The 16658-nt window shown below is 34.9% G+C and overlaps 1 protein-coding gene across 1 annotated transcript in view; it reads right to left on the reverse strand.

Moving 5' to 3' along the window:
* The window catches only part of adamts12 (ADAM metallopeptidase with thrombospondin type 1 motif, 12), a 152860-nt gene that overhangs the window by 54748 nt on the left and 81454 nt on the right, over positions 1-16658 (reverse strand). The window contains exons 10-11 of the mRNA XM_088911721.1: positions 13913-14005; positions 6137-6282 (exon numbers count right to left, since the gene is read on the reverse strand). Of these exons, the coding sequence (XP_088767847.1) occupies positions 6137-6282; positions 13913-14005 (239 nt within the window). The remainder of the gene's footprint in view (positions 1-6136; positions 6283-13912; positions 14006-16658) is intronic.

The raw sequence follows: 16658 nt of genomic DNA on the forward strand, positions 1-16658 counted from the left end.
AGATTAAATCAAATGCTTCAGCCTGCCACAGAAACAATCCAGATGACATACGCAAGATCTGGTCATCAGCTCCTTTACTGAAAATGAAAGAGTCAAACAACTGAGACTGTGGAGACATGATCAAACCATGGAGTGTACAGTTAATTAACAAGAGCTACAGAGTTTCCCTGGCAGTATTCATCAGTAACACAGTACTGTAAAACTCTGGAGGAACACCTTGACTTACATAATAATTGTTATTTATGCCCCTTACAAAAGAAGAAATGACTGACAAAATGATTAATTGGGATTAAATTATTTAAGTTCTAAATTATTGAAACTGTACGACAGTAATTTCCAGAAAAACTTCTACTTAATTTGCGGTTATCATTCTATTATGCAATTGAACACCCTTCAAAATGCACCCTTCACAGCAAATCAAATCAAATCAAATCAAAGTTTATTTATCAAATGCACAAGAATATGGCGTGCAGCAGTAGTTGCTGGCAATGAAATGTCTTTTTCTGCAAGCTCACAAAAATCACAAGAATGACAAAAATCACAAAATTCACAAAAACACAAAAAATCACAAAATTGAGGTTACATTTTTTTTAAATTTAATAAAACTCAATATGAGTAGAGCTGTTATGTGTCCATGGTGTATGCAATACATACATGTAGTGCAGTTATGCTGAATACAGTGAAAACTGTGTGTCCATGTAGCCATTACAGGTGATTTGCTAAAGCTGCAGGTTGGCTATTTAGCAGTCTTATTGCCTGGAAGTAGAAGCTGTTCCATAGTCTGTTGGACTTGGACCGAATGCTTTGGTACTGTTTACCGGACTGTAGGAGGGAAAACAGTTTGTGACTGGGATATCTGGGGTCCTTGAGAATGGACCTGACCTTCTTCAGACATCTAGCTCAGTAGATATCCTGGATGCTTGGTAGCTCACAGCTGGTGATAAGCTGGGCTGACTTCACCACCCTCTGCAGTACTTTGCGATCCTGGGCAGAGCAGTTCCCATACCAGGGAGTGATGCAACCAGTCAGGATGCTCTCAATAGTGCACCTGTATAAGTTGGCCTGGATATGTGACAGCATGCCGAACTTCTTTAGCCTGCGGAGAAAGAACAGGCACTGCCGTGCTGTCTTGACCACGATGTTGGTGTGGTGGGTCCAGGTTAAGTCCTCTGAGATGTTAACTCCCAGGAACTTAAAACTGCTGACCCTCTCCACTGCAGTCCCATTGATGTAAATAGGTGTGTGGTCTCCTCCCTGATGTTTCCTATAGTCCACAATCATCTCCTTTGTCTTACTGATTTTAAGAGAGAGGTTGTTCTCCTGGTACCATGCAGCCAGGGTTTCAACCTCCTCCCTGTATGCAGACTCCTCACCATCTGTGATCAGCAGTTTGTTAAAGACTCCACACCATCTGTGATCAGCAGTTTGTTAAAGCAGAACATTAGCCAGACAAAATATACTACAAAGGTCAAACTGACTCCTACTATCCTTCGAAATTGTTTGGCAACATAAACCGGAAAACCTGCTTGAGTGTGTTAAGGAATAAGTTCCCAGAACACTTTTTTGTAAAAATACAGTAGTTTTTTTTAATGAGGAAAAATGTTGAACAGTAAAAAGATAATTACTGTCATTATTTCAAATGTAAGCAATCAAGCCAATCAGAAGCGTCAATCATTCAGTTGGTATGGAGGCATGGATTCGACTTGTGTGTGAAGAGAGAAACTGCTTTCTGTATCCAGACCTAGGAGGCCATATGTATTATTCAAGGGTGTGTATGTCCAGTAAATACCGGCTCAGTCATAATCATATTGTACTCTTGAGCAAAAAAAAGCCACAGCATCTTAGTGATATATGATATAGGATATACTGTAGGATATAGGATATAGCACATAGGACATAGGACATAGGACATACAGTAGGACATAGGATATAGGATATACTGTATAATGTATGATTAAGATGCTGTATTTTATTTTGTTCAAAAGTATGATATTGTATGATATTATATATCTTTAATCAAGATATGGATTAAAAGAGCTTTTGTAAATTGTTCAAATATTATCAATCCACTAAAGCTAAGCAGGTGTGAGTACCTGGAAGGGAGACTTCCTGGGAAAGCTAAGGTTGCTGTTGGAAAATGTATAAGTGGGACAAGTACTGTATGGAGTGCTCACCCTGTGGTCTGTGTGGGTCCTAATGTCCCAGTATTGTGATGGATACAGTATACTTTAAAAAAGGTGCCACCATTAAGATGTAAAACAGAGGTTCTGACTCTCCGTGTTCATTAAAAATCCAGGGTGTTTCTCAAAAAGAGTAGGGGTTTTACCCTGATGTCATGGCCAAATTGCCCCCAGCCTTCACCAGTAATGCCCTCCTAATAATCCTTACTTATTAATTGGCTTCATCACTTCATACTGGTGCATACTGCTGTCGAATCATCCAGGTGGGGAGTATACATTGGTGGTGGTGGAGGAGAATGCCCATTGCCTTTGAAGCTCTTTGATAGTGCTATTTACTGTAAATGTAAGGAATTATTATTATAAAACAACAACAAATTATTTCATGTAAATTTCTAAATTTAATTAGAAGAATTTATGACATTTCTACTAGCATTTAAACTGCAAAATGTGCTAATCTTAAAAATAAAAAGTTTTAAAATAGAGAGTTTTCTCTGGCCTCAGAGAATTTCTCTTTTTAAAAAGATTCAATAATTAAATATTAGCTGTAGAAATTAAAGATAGATCAATAATGCTTTGTAATGGTTCAAATGAGAATAAAATGTTTTATTGAGATTTTTGTTTCAACAATTTGCAAGCAAGATAGGGATTTGCATATGGGAAATGCTGCATAACAATAAAAATGAAATTAACACAGATTAAGTCAACAAATGTTACAGCTCCACTAGGATTCCCTTAAACTGTCTGTTTATAAAGTCTCCATTCCCACTGCAGACAAGAACTAAAATATTTCTGCATTAGGCAATTAATAGCTTTTTCACTCACTTAAAAGCTAAAGTAGCTTCTCATTATAGATAAAAACATTTAGACAATCAATTATTTCACTCAAGTTATGTGCCTTGCCTGATAAATATGTCTTTTGAATTTAAGAATCTTGAAATCTGGACAAAAAAACATAAAGACTTGTGATGTGCAAAATTTTTTAATATCCATCCGTCTGGCCACCTAAGGCTGTGGTTCCCAAATCTGGTCAGTGGGAGACCACTGGTGTCTGTTTTTTGTGATACTGTAATTGATGACTTAATCTGATTGCCTGTTTAGATTTTCGGTTTCTTTTTTTCTGTGCTCAGTCCTGAGTTTTAAAAATACCCAGCTTCAAGGGCACTGTTTCCACTGAAGTTTTGAAAGGAACACCTTGACATAAAGTCCTGATAGCTAAGGCCATCTTTTGACTTCCTATTTTACTATTGTTTTACTAAAAATTACTTCCTAAATTTACTAATAGGTAACATTAATATGGAATCATGTAGCTAAAGAAATTTTGGATGCTAAAACTATCAATTGTGGATGTTGTGGAAACATTTTGAGATTCGTTTTAAATTTTCTGTCCTTATAGCTGTAACGGACAATGAAACATTCATAGACTCTAATGTAGTGCATTGAGCCCGTGGCAGTTTAGTACAACAATGGTCTCAAGGAACTCAGCTTTGACTGGGGTTCAAAACCAGGAGTTTTCTGGTGATAACTCAAATGATTCACCATGCCACATTAAGCATTCACTGCAGCACCTGGAAGTTGTACAAAGTAGTGAAGTCCCACAACAGAATATTGTTAAAAATGTGCTGCATTATCCGGAGTGCATTCTGAATGGCTGGATCTGTACATGATTCCATATTAATACTACCTATCAAGTGATATTAAACCAGTACTACAACTTTTTTTATAACAATAACAACAGCAAATACAGTGTTCTTTTTACGTATTCTTAGAAAAGGATAAAACATTTTAGCTTTTTGTGAAGTATATAAACTTTATATAGTTAGAACAAGCATGTCAAAACTTTCCCAAAATAACAACCATATGTTACTGAAGACTAATGTTAAAGACTTTGATGCATGAAATGTTTATGTTTAATGTTTACTTTGTTTTTTATATTTAGCTGCCACTACCGTTCACTGTATGTACATTAGGTATATGTTACAGTATGTGTGAGACCATATGACTTTAAAGACACTACAGTACAGTATGTGTGAAATATATTTTTCATAATCAAAATTTAAAGTTAAATTGTCTCCTAATTACCTGTTGCTGAAATTTTCATTAAATTAGGTATATATTACATGTACTTATATGCTTATTTTCAGCTTCCCATTAGTTGGAAAATTCCATGTTAATATTCCATATTAAGTGGATTTAAACTTACACAGCAGAGAAAGAGATTAAATGAAGCTATCGTTTCACTAACATCTCACAGACCACAAGTGCCACCTATCGATCGTCTTTGGCAAGTGAATTACACAATGCAATGTGCCGCTTCACAGGTAACACGTTTGAAAGAAATACCTTGCGTTCTGAGTGGATGCATCTGTAAAGATGGAATTAAGTTTTGTGAATCCTAAGCACCCATGTCTTTGTGCTGTTCATGCTCTCTGTAGATATAAGGGTGTGTCACTATGAACAAGTGGATCAGACTGAATATATAAAAATCATATATACTGTATACAGTAAGCTACAGTATGTTCCTCTTCTCAATACACTAGTATGTTAAAAGTGGCAAGGTGATATGTTCTTCTCATGCTTAAATGTTTTTTTTCTCAAAAAGATGCTATGTAGCCTAAATTGTGATGGGCACCTTGAACCATCAATGCAAAAATGACACAGACACTACAGATGTACAGATGTACCGATTTAGTATCTGTAGTGAAAGAAGTGAAAGAAAAATATTAATTCATTAGCACATGAACCAGATGTACAGTAAAGAAAGAGCATATCAAGATAGATCATTTACTGGAGTGCTGATGCCCCACAGCTCTGGGTTCGGTTCCAGGCTGGTTTCCCAACTGTTTGGCCATTGAATGTCTCCCAGTATCCTTCCACTTCACAAAGACATGCGGGTGAGGTTCGATAGGTAACTCTTCAGTGTAACTCCCAGGCCAGGTTACTACCAGGCCAAGTGAACAGGGCAGAACTTGCAAATTCCCAGTCACACATTGGTGTATCCAAGAAAAATAAAAGAAAAACTAAATTGGATTCAACAAAGAAGAAGAAGACCTCTTGCATTATAGCAAGACAAAACCTACTACGCTAGCTGGGGTCAACTGCAGATTGACAGTCAAAGATTGAGATTTGTGAAAGGAAAGTGGGAAAGGTGAAGATGAAGAGCATTGCTGTTCACAGCAGATGTATCAGTATGTATATACTGTATATTGGACAAGTTGTTCAGCAGCTTGATGCTGTAAAATGTTTATATTTTAAGTCCCTTTTACCAGTTTCCTGTTAGTATCCTTCTCTACAATGCTGAGCAAATCCCAAAACACTTGAGTTCACTTGAGCACAATTTTCCACATATCAATAACATTAGCAGGGGACTTTGAAATCTTTTCCGTTATGAAAATGATCCATTCTGGGAATTACAAAAAGTAGGTTACTGCTCATCTCCTCATCTCCCCCAAGTGTAAATTTGTGTACAAATTTTGTAAATACCAAATCACCGACAAGTAAAGAGAGGCGTAGTCAATAAACCTACTTGAAAAGGTTGCATTTGTCATTTTAGTAAAATATGTACCTTGTTACCTACAATAAGTGTCTTATTGAGAAAGTCTGCTCTTTGTTTTTAAACATCCATTAATTCATCACAAATGTCTTTTGAATCAGAGAGCAATATTTCTATTGGATTAAAGAAATAGATTCACAAGCCTGCTTGTTTACATTGTAATAGGGCCACTTCATGTCACTGGAAGTTTTGTCGCCTCGTTCCGAATCTCAGAAAATGATGCTGCACATACCTGGAAATTTAATTTATTTTTGTGATGTAAATTGAAGATTCTACATATTACCGTGTGCATTTTACTTTTACTGTGGTCTGAAATGCAATGATTCTTTCTAAGCCTGAAATGTAAAAATAGCATTGCAGTTCCCCTTTAAAACACATCTGAAGAGATGGAAGGAATCCTGCTCACTTTGGGTTGTTACATTCCCTCTCCGCGCTCTGAACTCCTGCCCCACATGTCCGCGTGCAGTGAGACCAGCGGCTCCACACTCCCCATCCGCCATTCACCGTTTCAGGAAGCTTTCCCACAATCACGCACTCTCCGGAGATACACCACTACGAAGAAGAAAAAAACAGTTAGACTTGGGTGCATTCCCTCATTAATTATCTACAGGTGTTGGATTCTAGAATTTTAAGTGATTCATGCCTTTTTCACCCCTAGAATCTACTAGTGGGTTGGCGCACCAGAGTACCTGGAAGAAACCCAAGCAAACACAGGGAGAACATTTAAACACTACAAGGAATTGAACCAAGGGCCCCAGTGCTGCAAGGCAGAGTTTCATACTGATTTTAAACATTTTTGACTGTCAAGGCCTTGGAGGTTATATTGTTGATATTTTATTATATTATATGCAGAGATGTAATGTTTTATGTACTGTAAATGGCAACAATTGCAATTGAAAGCATGCTATAAAAGAAAGAAAGAATTACCATGTTTTTACCATCCTCTCTTTCTGCAGTACTGGTGTAGTATTATTGTCTCTGTTGTAATTTATTAGCATGATAACCTGTTAGTATGTCTGTCAGTTATTGGTTTTTCTGACTTATTACCATGTTATCTAGAGTCTGGAACAAGTTCTCGAGCCTTGCCGTTGAAACCAACACTTTTGTTTTTTCTTTTAAGAAACAGTTGAATGAGATCCTGACATCAATTAACTACCAAACAGTCTACATGGGATGAATCCCTGTCTCATTTTTATACATGTTCTTACATTATTCAGATTAACATTTCAAAATGACATTAGAGATAAGATATTAAAGTCCAGGGAGCTCCTGTGTCAAGACCTTGCCAGGAACCAAAAAGGACGTTTGACTGAAAAGATCTCTCTTATTAGTATTTTCTCTGGATCTTCACTGAAGTCATTTAGTTAATGTTTTTTCATCTTTATAGGAACATTGCTTGGATGATTTTCTGTCTCTCTCTTTTATTAAACTAAATCTGGAACCTAAACAAAAAATGCTAAATTACACTTTTTCAGTACTCAGAAATGTTGGGAGATTTCAAGATTCTGTTCTGTAACCAAGAACCAAAGCTCTTGTAAAGTCAAACAAGAGCCTTTACATACTCATGAAGACCACGGTGAAAGAACACAGCCTAGTCATTTACACTCAGAAAAATGTATGGTTTTATCATATTCTTGTCACATTTAAATCAGCCAAGCAAAATTGTGCTATTAATTTTTACTACACAATATTTGACAACCTTTTTTACTTTTTTAAAATGAAACAACTTGGAATAATTATACTAGATTTCCTTCTGTATTATATCCTTACTCTCAGACATGCTTTACTGATTTAGATCAATTAATCTATTTTGTGTTCTGTGTACAACAGCCCAACTGTCATGTGTAATTTCCTGTAACCACATTTTCTTCTTTACTTTAAAGCAATGCTTCATAACATCAATTAAAGTACTTAAGAAATAATGGAATTTATTTTACAAAATGTAATTTTCTTCATTATAAAAATAACCCCATGTCCCAGCATATTAAAGGAAAGGTAATTGAAAACACAGAACAATTGTTTCACACGAAACATTATTACTCTTTAGATATCCAATAAAACTATAACTAAATGCTTCAATTACTACAAATTATTTATGGATATTGTAATGTTAAACAAATGAGGAATTGGCTTAAATCTGGAATAATACCAGTAATAGTGATTACAATACCAAGGAACCTAAACAGACAGCTACAGTGAACCTCTCTGGACCTCAAATATTTAAAGTAGAAAGAATAACAATAGCTCTTGAAATGTATTCACTGCCTTCATCAGTCCTTCCCCATGGGGAATCTACAGGATAGGTTAGACTGGAGAGTGGAAATGAGGAATGCAACAAGCATAATTATTCTCTGAGAGATGATCAGGACTGCACTGACAACAGATAGTGATACTCTACTAAAACTGTGACACAATGTAATAGACTAAATATGCAGTAGGTTTGACAACTAGCAATCGGTGTATTTCCATCATTAATATTTGTAACATAAAAACATCCACTTTTCTGTATATATTAAATACATTAGTATATATATACAGTAAGTCTGAGTTCAGAAAGCTTTCCAAGTAAGATTTTGACTGGACAAGTCTCTATTATACACTCTGAGTGGCATTTTTCCCTAAAGTCTTTATATACTGTAGATATTTTTGAATAGTAGCATTTTTTCACTGCTACTGACAAGTGGTAATCACATGCACTTCACTTTATTCTTACTTGTGTCATGACGTCTACACCGAAGTAATTGACATACTGTAATTTCAAACTACTTTCCTTTCACTTATCACCCATAAAAGTGGACGTTCTTACCAGTAATAAGGACTGGTCTGCTTAACTACTCATGTAAGTGTATGCTAATTATATTACATTTGGGTTACCCTAAAAAAACTGTAAAGAGGGTTAAATGGGCTTGGATGCTATGTGCACAGTGACAACAATTGTCTGGTGTGTCCATAGTGTTCAGTGACTGACAGAGTTTCAGTGGTTTCTTCATTACTTATGAAACATTTTTTTGGGGTCACCAAATCCTATCCCCAAGAGCTGTAATTCAGCTGGGTTCTGAAGACTCTGCAAATATATGCATACATAAATAAACCATTTATTTATGTTAATAAAGAGGAATTATTATATGAAAATATACGGTATGAAAACACAATGTGATCCCTATCAAACCCATATTTCTTAAAGTTAACCTGGAATAAAATGAAATTACAATTCAAATAGTCCCAAATTATTCATCTACTTTAAAATGAGGTCCTATTGTTTACAGATAATCACAGAAGTACAAGAAATGCAATTAAGATGCTACAAATAATCACATATTGTATTACATGCACACTGGAAGTCCAATGTACAGTATGATAGCATTGTCAAATCCTGTGTATTCAAATATTCAGTGAAACTCTTAAGTTATCCACTTAAAAAACTTTCTAGGACTATTTTACTCTCCAATGTCAACCTAAAAACATGATTTTAACACTACCTTAAGCCTTCCTTAGACAAGACTTGTGAATGCTCTGAAGGATTTAGAAGCAGGTGGACCACCACCAATTCTGCCAGCTAGTTTGAGTTAATCTCACTGTGACCTGGAACATAATAAACAACAGCAACTGCCCATCTTACGTAAATTCTACTCTATGTGAAGAGTTTTCAGAGAGTACAGAAATAACAAAAAATATCGAGATGACAAAATTTCTACAGTAATTAGCAAAATTACCATCTTGTGCCATCAATCAGCATCCTCATCCTTGTTGCTCACTGCCTTGTGTGCAGTTTGTCTGTTACTTGTGTAATGTTTAGAATCATTCCTGCTGTGTGCTTGCAGTGTTACACCCTTTTAGGCATGGCAGAAATGCATTCTGGTTGATAGAAAGCTGCAATTTTGTATTATTACAATGTGAATGTACTATATATGAGTATGAATTTCAGCTTATGTAAGGTTTCGTGGTGAGTAGCTTTAAATGCTAACCCAAATGCAAATGAGTGTCATACCTACAGTAGCAGTTGGCGTGCTTACACTTCTTTAGTAGGCACCCATGTTTCAAAGGGGGTTAAAGAACCACAAGGCAAGAAAAGGGAAAGATTTTACAAGAGGCCCTTGTTTCTAACCTGTTGCCTACGAGACCTTTAAAGTTCCAAGACCCGTGTCTGTTCACTGTGCCTAAAACCTTTAATAAAGACTGACAACAGAATATTTTAATATGCATTTCACATGAAAGACTAAACATGGCTGCTTTCAAAGCACTTTACGTAAAAATAAAATAATTATATAACCAGTGTGAAATTAAATTGTGAAGACTGTCTTATCATATCAAAAAGAAAGATCTTTACATCTCTTCCTCCTTTAACTTTTTTTTGTCAAAAATGTGATTTTATGCTTAATCAGGTTTCCCCAAGAAACTATGAAGCCAATTTAGAAGAAGAAAAGTCTTCAGCTGCCTTACTTCTCCCTGAAGCTGGTTAAGTACTTATAGTAACTTATTCTTATTCATCTTTCATTCCTAGTCATATATTATACATTATACTCGCCTTGTAGTAGAAGTTTTAAACATTCATACACCTCATAATTATATATCTAAATAGTATAATGTTGTAAAATTATTTCTATTCACAAACATACACTATGGGTCGAACGGTCTCTTCTCATTTGTAACCTTCTTATATTCTTATTTATGTTTTAAACTTAAGTATATAGCCTAGTACAGGACTATAAATAAGGTGACTGATGTTTAAATGACTGTTTCTTGATAAAAAAATGAAAAGATAAAAATATATCACAGTCATGTAATAATGTTATAATGATGCATTACTGTCTTTGAGTTTAGTGTCACCCTTGATCACGTGAATAAATGTGTCGTCAAAATGACAAGAATATCTGTAAATAATTCTAAAGTGTTACTAAGTCCATATTTTTAACGATAATATTATTTTATAACAGCCATATTATTATCTTATAAAAAAACCTTGCCGTTGATGCACCTTACTGGCATCCTTAGAGTGTTACTGTTTTCACAACCATCACTTTCTTATTAAAACACCTGTTTTTGAGACAGGATGCTTCAGATGTTTCTGTCTTTCATTCTCAGTTTCATTCTTTTTTTCATCCCGTTGTTTGTGCTCCTCATGGTATTCCATTTTTAAGTCTACTTAGACTGTGACGCAATTAATTGTGACGCACTTTTTCAAGCAAGAAGGGATTAGAATTTTTGTCTGGGGACACACTGGGAAGTGGGAATAAACGGCACAAAACTGGAAGGTGTGTTTGTTATCCACTGACGATTAAAGGAGACCTAGGTACAGACATGGGTTTCTTACATTTGAAAATTCCACTCAGGCAAAGTTAGCTTTTCCTCTTCATCAACTCTGCTTGCTGCTGCACAGTTGGTATCAGCCTAGGCAATGAAGACCACAAATGCTTTCCTCCCAGACACACACCTGAGACCTACAGTAGCTGTACTGGCAAAACCTGGCACAAATCCTGAGGCTCTAAAAAGTAGATCCAAGTGCCTGCAGGGTATGTACTGTATTTATTTTAAATGAAAAAAGACTAAATACTTGGATACATATTTTATAGCACAATTTGTACAGATTAACGAATATACTTTACTACAATTATACTGATGCATAAAAGATGTGTAACACTTACATCTGAATATTGGAAAATGAATATCTGCATCAATTCAGATGAGTTCTGACATGGATTATATTCTTGATCTCAAAAACTAAACAAAGAAATCAAACATATCTGCAGTATCTCCTTTGTCTGAAATTATTTTAAAAAAGACTTAAACATCAAAATGATTGCATATTCTTGATTGCATATTTTATCTGTCTACCACTTTTAAACATTTTAATGTTTGTAAAGCGGTATCATTGTAGTGCACAGTAGAAACAAAGAAGAATTATTCTTGTAAACCAAAAACACATGATATCTTTTATCTGAAGTGTTTCACCATCTGTTCTTCAGAAGGAGTTATCTAAGCTACAGAAAGTCCTTGCTTACTGCTACAGTATATCTTAGAAAAAGCAGATGGACTACTAGGGATTGTATTAATGAACATAGGAGGACAATTACAACATCAGATTTGGAAAAAAAGCAGAACATTAGGTTGGTCATTCACGTACAAAACATAACTAAGTAAATTACTTGAAATTCTAGGCTAATGAGAAAGTTGACAGTTGAAAGTTGTTTTTACATAAAGAAGCACGACTATATTGTTACACCTAATAGACTAAATGAGGAATTGTCCTTCTTTTTATAATTTTGCAATGCTGAATTTGTGTGACTCATCACCCCACATAAAGACTAAGAAAAAATATACATTTTCCCTTTCTTGATCAATTGCCATGAAAACTGATTGAAAATAAGATTGAGTGATAGAGATGTAACTACCCACTATATTGCTAAACAAAATTTTCCACAGATTGGCTTTTCAGTGTGTCACATTCAGTATCCTTTGTTCCTGAGGATAATGCATATTCATAGCCTAACGAACATTTAATGAATAACAGTTAACGAACAGTTAAGGATAGAAAGATGCTGCTGAGATTTTTCTGCTTCAGACTTTGATATTTGTTGTGATTTTCTCATAAATATATCAGCAGCTTTTTCCTAGAAGTGTATTTCTGTCCTAGAAAATGTATTTTCATCTTTATATCATGAAGCAAAAGGAGTTAAAAAACAATAAACTGGTATTTGAAAGTAAAAAAGAGAACTCAAACAGTTTGGAAGTAACATTACAGTATTTACACTGAATAACTTGAAAGTCAAACAGTTAAAACTTTCTGCTTATATAATTGAAGTACAGTATAACACTTAAAAGAAGAAAATATTTCTTTTGAACTATCATTATACTAGAAGAATCAGGCACTGAAGGGTCATTACCCCATCTAAATACACAGTTAAGTGTAAGGTACAGTACAGATAATAAAGATGTAATAGAGAGGCAGAAATGTGGGTGAGAGTAGGATAACTCATGGAAATCATTCTCACTAATGAGAACTGCATGTACAGAAACCTCTGGAGTAATGCCAAATAATACTGTTAACATAAGATACTGTATATAGAAGTGGGCCCACCAGAATTTAGCCAGGACACCGGGGATAATGATCAAGTTGTCAGGGCTTTAAGGTAATGTGTCTCCCTAAAGCATAATGTCCCCAGTCGCCATGATGGGACTTTGGTTTGAAAATTTTGGTCTGGGGGCAAGAGTGACACCTTCTGGTTCACCAGTACCAATGATGAGATCAAGCTAGATAATTAATGTTGTTAAAAAAATGCAAATAATAAGATAAAAGATATTCCTTTTCTCAAGCACATACTACATTTTCTTAATGAATAAAATAAATAATATAACTAAATCTAAAAATAAAAGTGATTTCATTCTCATTTTTTGAAATCATTTTGAAAAGAAATTATCTGATAAAACTGATTTTTTAGAAAAATCAAAACATTTGAAAAAGAAACATTTTAAAGTGAACTACACAACATATCTCTGGTTAGTGTTTGACAACACTTACTGTATGTCCCTACATACTACAAAAAGAATATAATAATAAGGTGTTTTTAATAACAACCATCAAAAGATAATGATACAGGGGTTTACAGGACAGCATGAGTAAAATTATTCTCTTCCAGCTGCCATTTCTACAATTTCTCCTTGCTTAGGATTATTGTTTTTGTGCACTGATTACGAGCTACTCACTTCCTGCAGAAATCTGACTGAACACTACCAAATCAAAAATTCATTTCCTGCGCTGGTGCCGAAAAGGCATTCACAATGTAAAAGTGACATGCACAAAAGAAAACAAGCAAGTTGTCCTAAAACTAAAAAATTCAGGCCCGATATCCCTCTGGACAGTGATCCAGTCCATTATAGGAGCATGAAGACAATCATGTTTATTTGGATGACATGTTTATCCAAAACAAGTTACATTTACACCCGTTTATACAGCTGAGTACTTTACTGAAACAGTACGGGTGAAGTACCTTGCCACAGAGAACTGCCACAGAGGGAGAATAATACAAACTCAAAATATCCTCAAAAAGGATATTGAAAATTACATTACTGAAAATTAATAATCTGAATGCAGATCGGGATAAAACTGAATGGCAGGCAGAATTGATCAATTCTCGAAGAACCTTGACACTGGAGTAATTAAATATGTGAATAGGCAAGTAAATACCTTATCTTCTCCACATCTGGTTCCATCTGCAGGTGAGTCCAACTTGGAACGGCATGAACCATTCACTGAACACCAAAGGGTTTGGCAAACATTCTGTAATTGCACACACAAAAAAAGTTTCCATTAAAGACTGCAATCTAAAGTATTCTCTTACGACTTTGCTGGTATCATGCTAAGACAATTAGTTTCTTAAAGCTCAGTAAAAACGTACATTCTTAAGCATGAATTCTGTATCTGAGTACCACATTAACACATTTGTATTCTACTGTATACAGTATTACAAAAAAATACATCAAAGTTTATTTTCTGGAAGAAGTATTTCAGAATACTAATTGCAGAAAGAATTATCTACACATTTATAATGTACATGTCCATTATGTCAGAATGATACACAACACAGTTTTGATTTGATTCATTTTAGGATGTTTTCAATTCAATGTTTAGGATGTTTACAATTAAAATGTTTGCAAGAACAGTAAATTGAGAGACTTGATAGTGAGATAAGTCACCCTCTATGTGTACATAGAGACTTCTTATCATATGTTATCCTTTTTAATATTTAATTTCCATTATGAAATGTAATTAGTGTCACAACAATATGAATTGGACACATCTGCTATAACAATTGTTTGACAAACACTTTTTAGCAGCTACAGTAGATTTCATTCGCTGACTGGGAGGAATTAGATTCGACCAATCTGAATAGCAATCAAAATTTGAAGTCTGACATTGAATGGAAGGTAACCTGAATTGAAATCGAAAGAAGTGGCTAGATAAATGCATGGAAGACTCTTTATTGGAAGAGTCAGGATGTCAACATATGTCAGCAGGAAGAGCAACAGATGAGGTCCCAGGACTAAACTTCAATGTAGAGCAATGTAGTCAGATTGCCATAAACCATTACAAGTCTTGCATGCTACTAAGACCATCACACCTTAACCTCCACTCTAATTTGTCTATTACAGACAACAATAAGCATATCATTCTGCATGTCTGCAACACAATCACTGACATCCATCATGTTGGTTTACCTAAAACCTCAAAATCACAATTCAATAAGAAGGACTTGGCTCCATTGCTGTTGAGTTCAATAAGGTGTTGCTCCGACATACCGAGGGCACAAATAAGTTGCTTTCTTGATAAGCAGCACATATTGGTCCCTTTCTGCGTACATTTTCCCTGAATTTCACTAGGCACTGCATATTAAATCATATTGTCTCCTGTTCTCAATCAACTCTCTCACTAATGAGGCAATCTGATGCTTATGCAGCTATAACTCACTTTAGTGTATTGTGATCAGTCATGAACGATCAAGTAATCAAAATTATACTGTGTTGTTGCTGTTCCATATTTTATATTTTATAGAAGCAATTCCCCCAAGGTTTTCTTTCTTTACGTTTTATGACTAATACTATTTCAACCTGGATATACAGTGTATCCAAGGTTTTCATTATTCCTGAGCCCCTCAGACATGAAAAATTAATTTGTCTTCCAAATTTCTAACTAATGAAAACACGAATAAGAAATAAAGGGTTTTTTTTTAGTCTACAGGCATTTCAGTAAAAAAGCTAAAAAAAACAGGGCAACTTTATTCTTTTAACCAAATGAGAATTGATAAAGAAGATGAATAAATGTGTGTATATACGGTATGAATTCAAATAGTCTCTTCTCAAAATCAAAGGCTTACAACTGCAATGTCTTAGACACAGCTCTTGTGTAGAACTCACAATAGATCTGTGTCTAGAGTAATGAGGTATGTCTACAATGAAGCTGTTTTACTGCACTTGTACCTGAAGTGCAAAATAATGCATTATTTTATTTTATATCCATGTTGAATCCCAGTGTATACTTACAACATGTGTACAATTACAAATACAATGCACATTATATTATAATCACTGAGATGATTCTTCCATTTCTATCTCTCTTCTAAAAAAGCAATAAATTCAATAATGCAATACCTTCAGTCTATGAAGTTCACCAAATGAATGGAGAGAGAACAGGTGAGGACATTTTATCTTTGTGCATAATCTGTATTCATGTTATGCTGCTTTACCTTTTAATGGCATATTCTTAAGAAAAATTCACTGACTGCCAATGGTTTCAAAAAGAAGATTTAAACAAGTTTTACGTGAACTTTTGACTTTTATATTATTATAAGCACACAAACTCAAAGAAGGGCTGCGGGACAAAAAGAAAGATTTATTTGATGATAATGCAGCACTTCTCTCTGAGCAGCTACTTTTGAGTAGGAGTACAGTATATACAGTAGAAAGACAAGCGTGGCTTCCTTCACTGCAATTAGCCCAATTAATAAACAGAAAGTGTGGGCGTAGCTTACTGGAAGCACAATGACTTTGAATGGCATTCACTTTTTCCTAAAGTAATATTGTTTAACACGGTGTGTCTTGGAGAAGCTTGAGTTTGTTACAGTTAAATACAAAGCAGCCAGCCAACTCCATTCACCACTCCGGAAATGTTTTTATGCCATCATACTCCACAATCTCGAGTCCATTAATCTTATTATACAACTGGTTTCAGGAAAATAAAGACATACCAAATATGTATTTCTACAATAAGATTTTAAATGTTCACTGATACAAGATGTCACACTGCATTGAGTGTAGTTTTTGAAATAAATGTACAAAGGCCTTCCACAGAAAGACACCATTGTCTCTCAGAGATCAACTCTAAATACCTATCCCTGCAAGAGTTTCCCTACAAATGTACTGACTGCTTTTCTTGC

Source organism: Atractosteus spatula, chromosome 3 (genome assembly GCF_055471065.1).
Source record: "Atractosteus spatula isolate fAtrSpa1 chromosome 3, fAtrSpa1.hap1, whole genome shotgun sequence".
Taxonomy (NCBI): Eukaryota; Metazoa; Chordata; class Actinopteri; order Semionotiformes; family Lepisosteidae; genus Atractosteus; species Atractosteus spatula.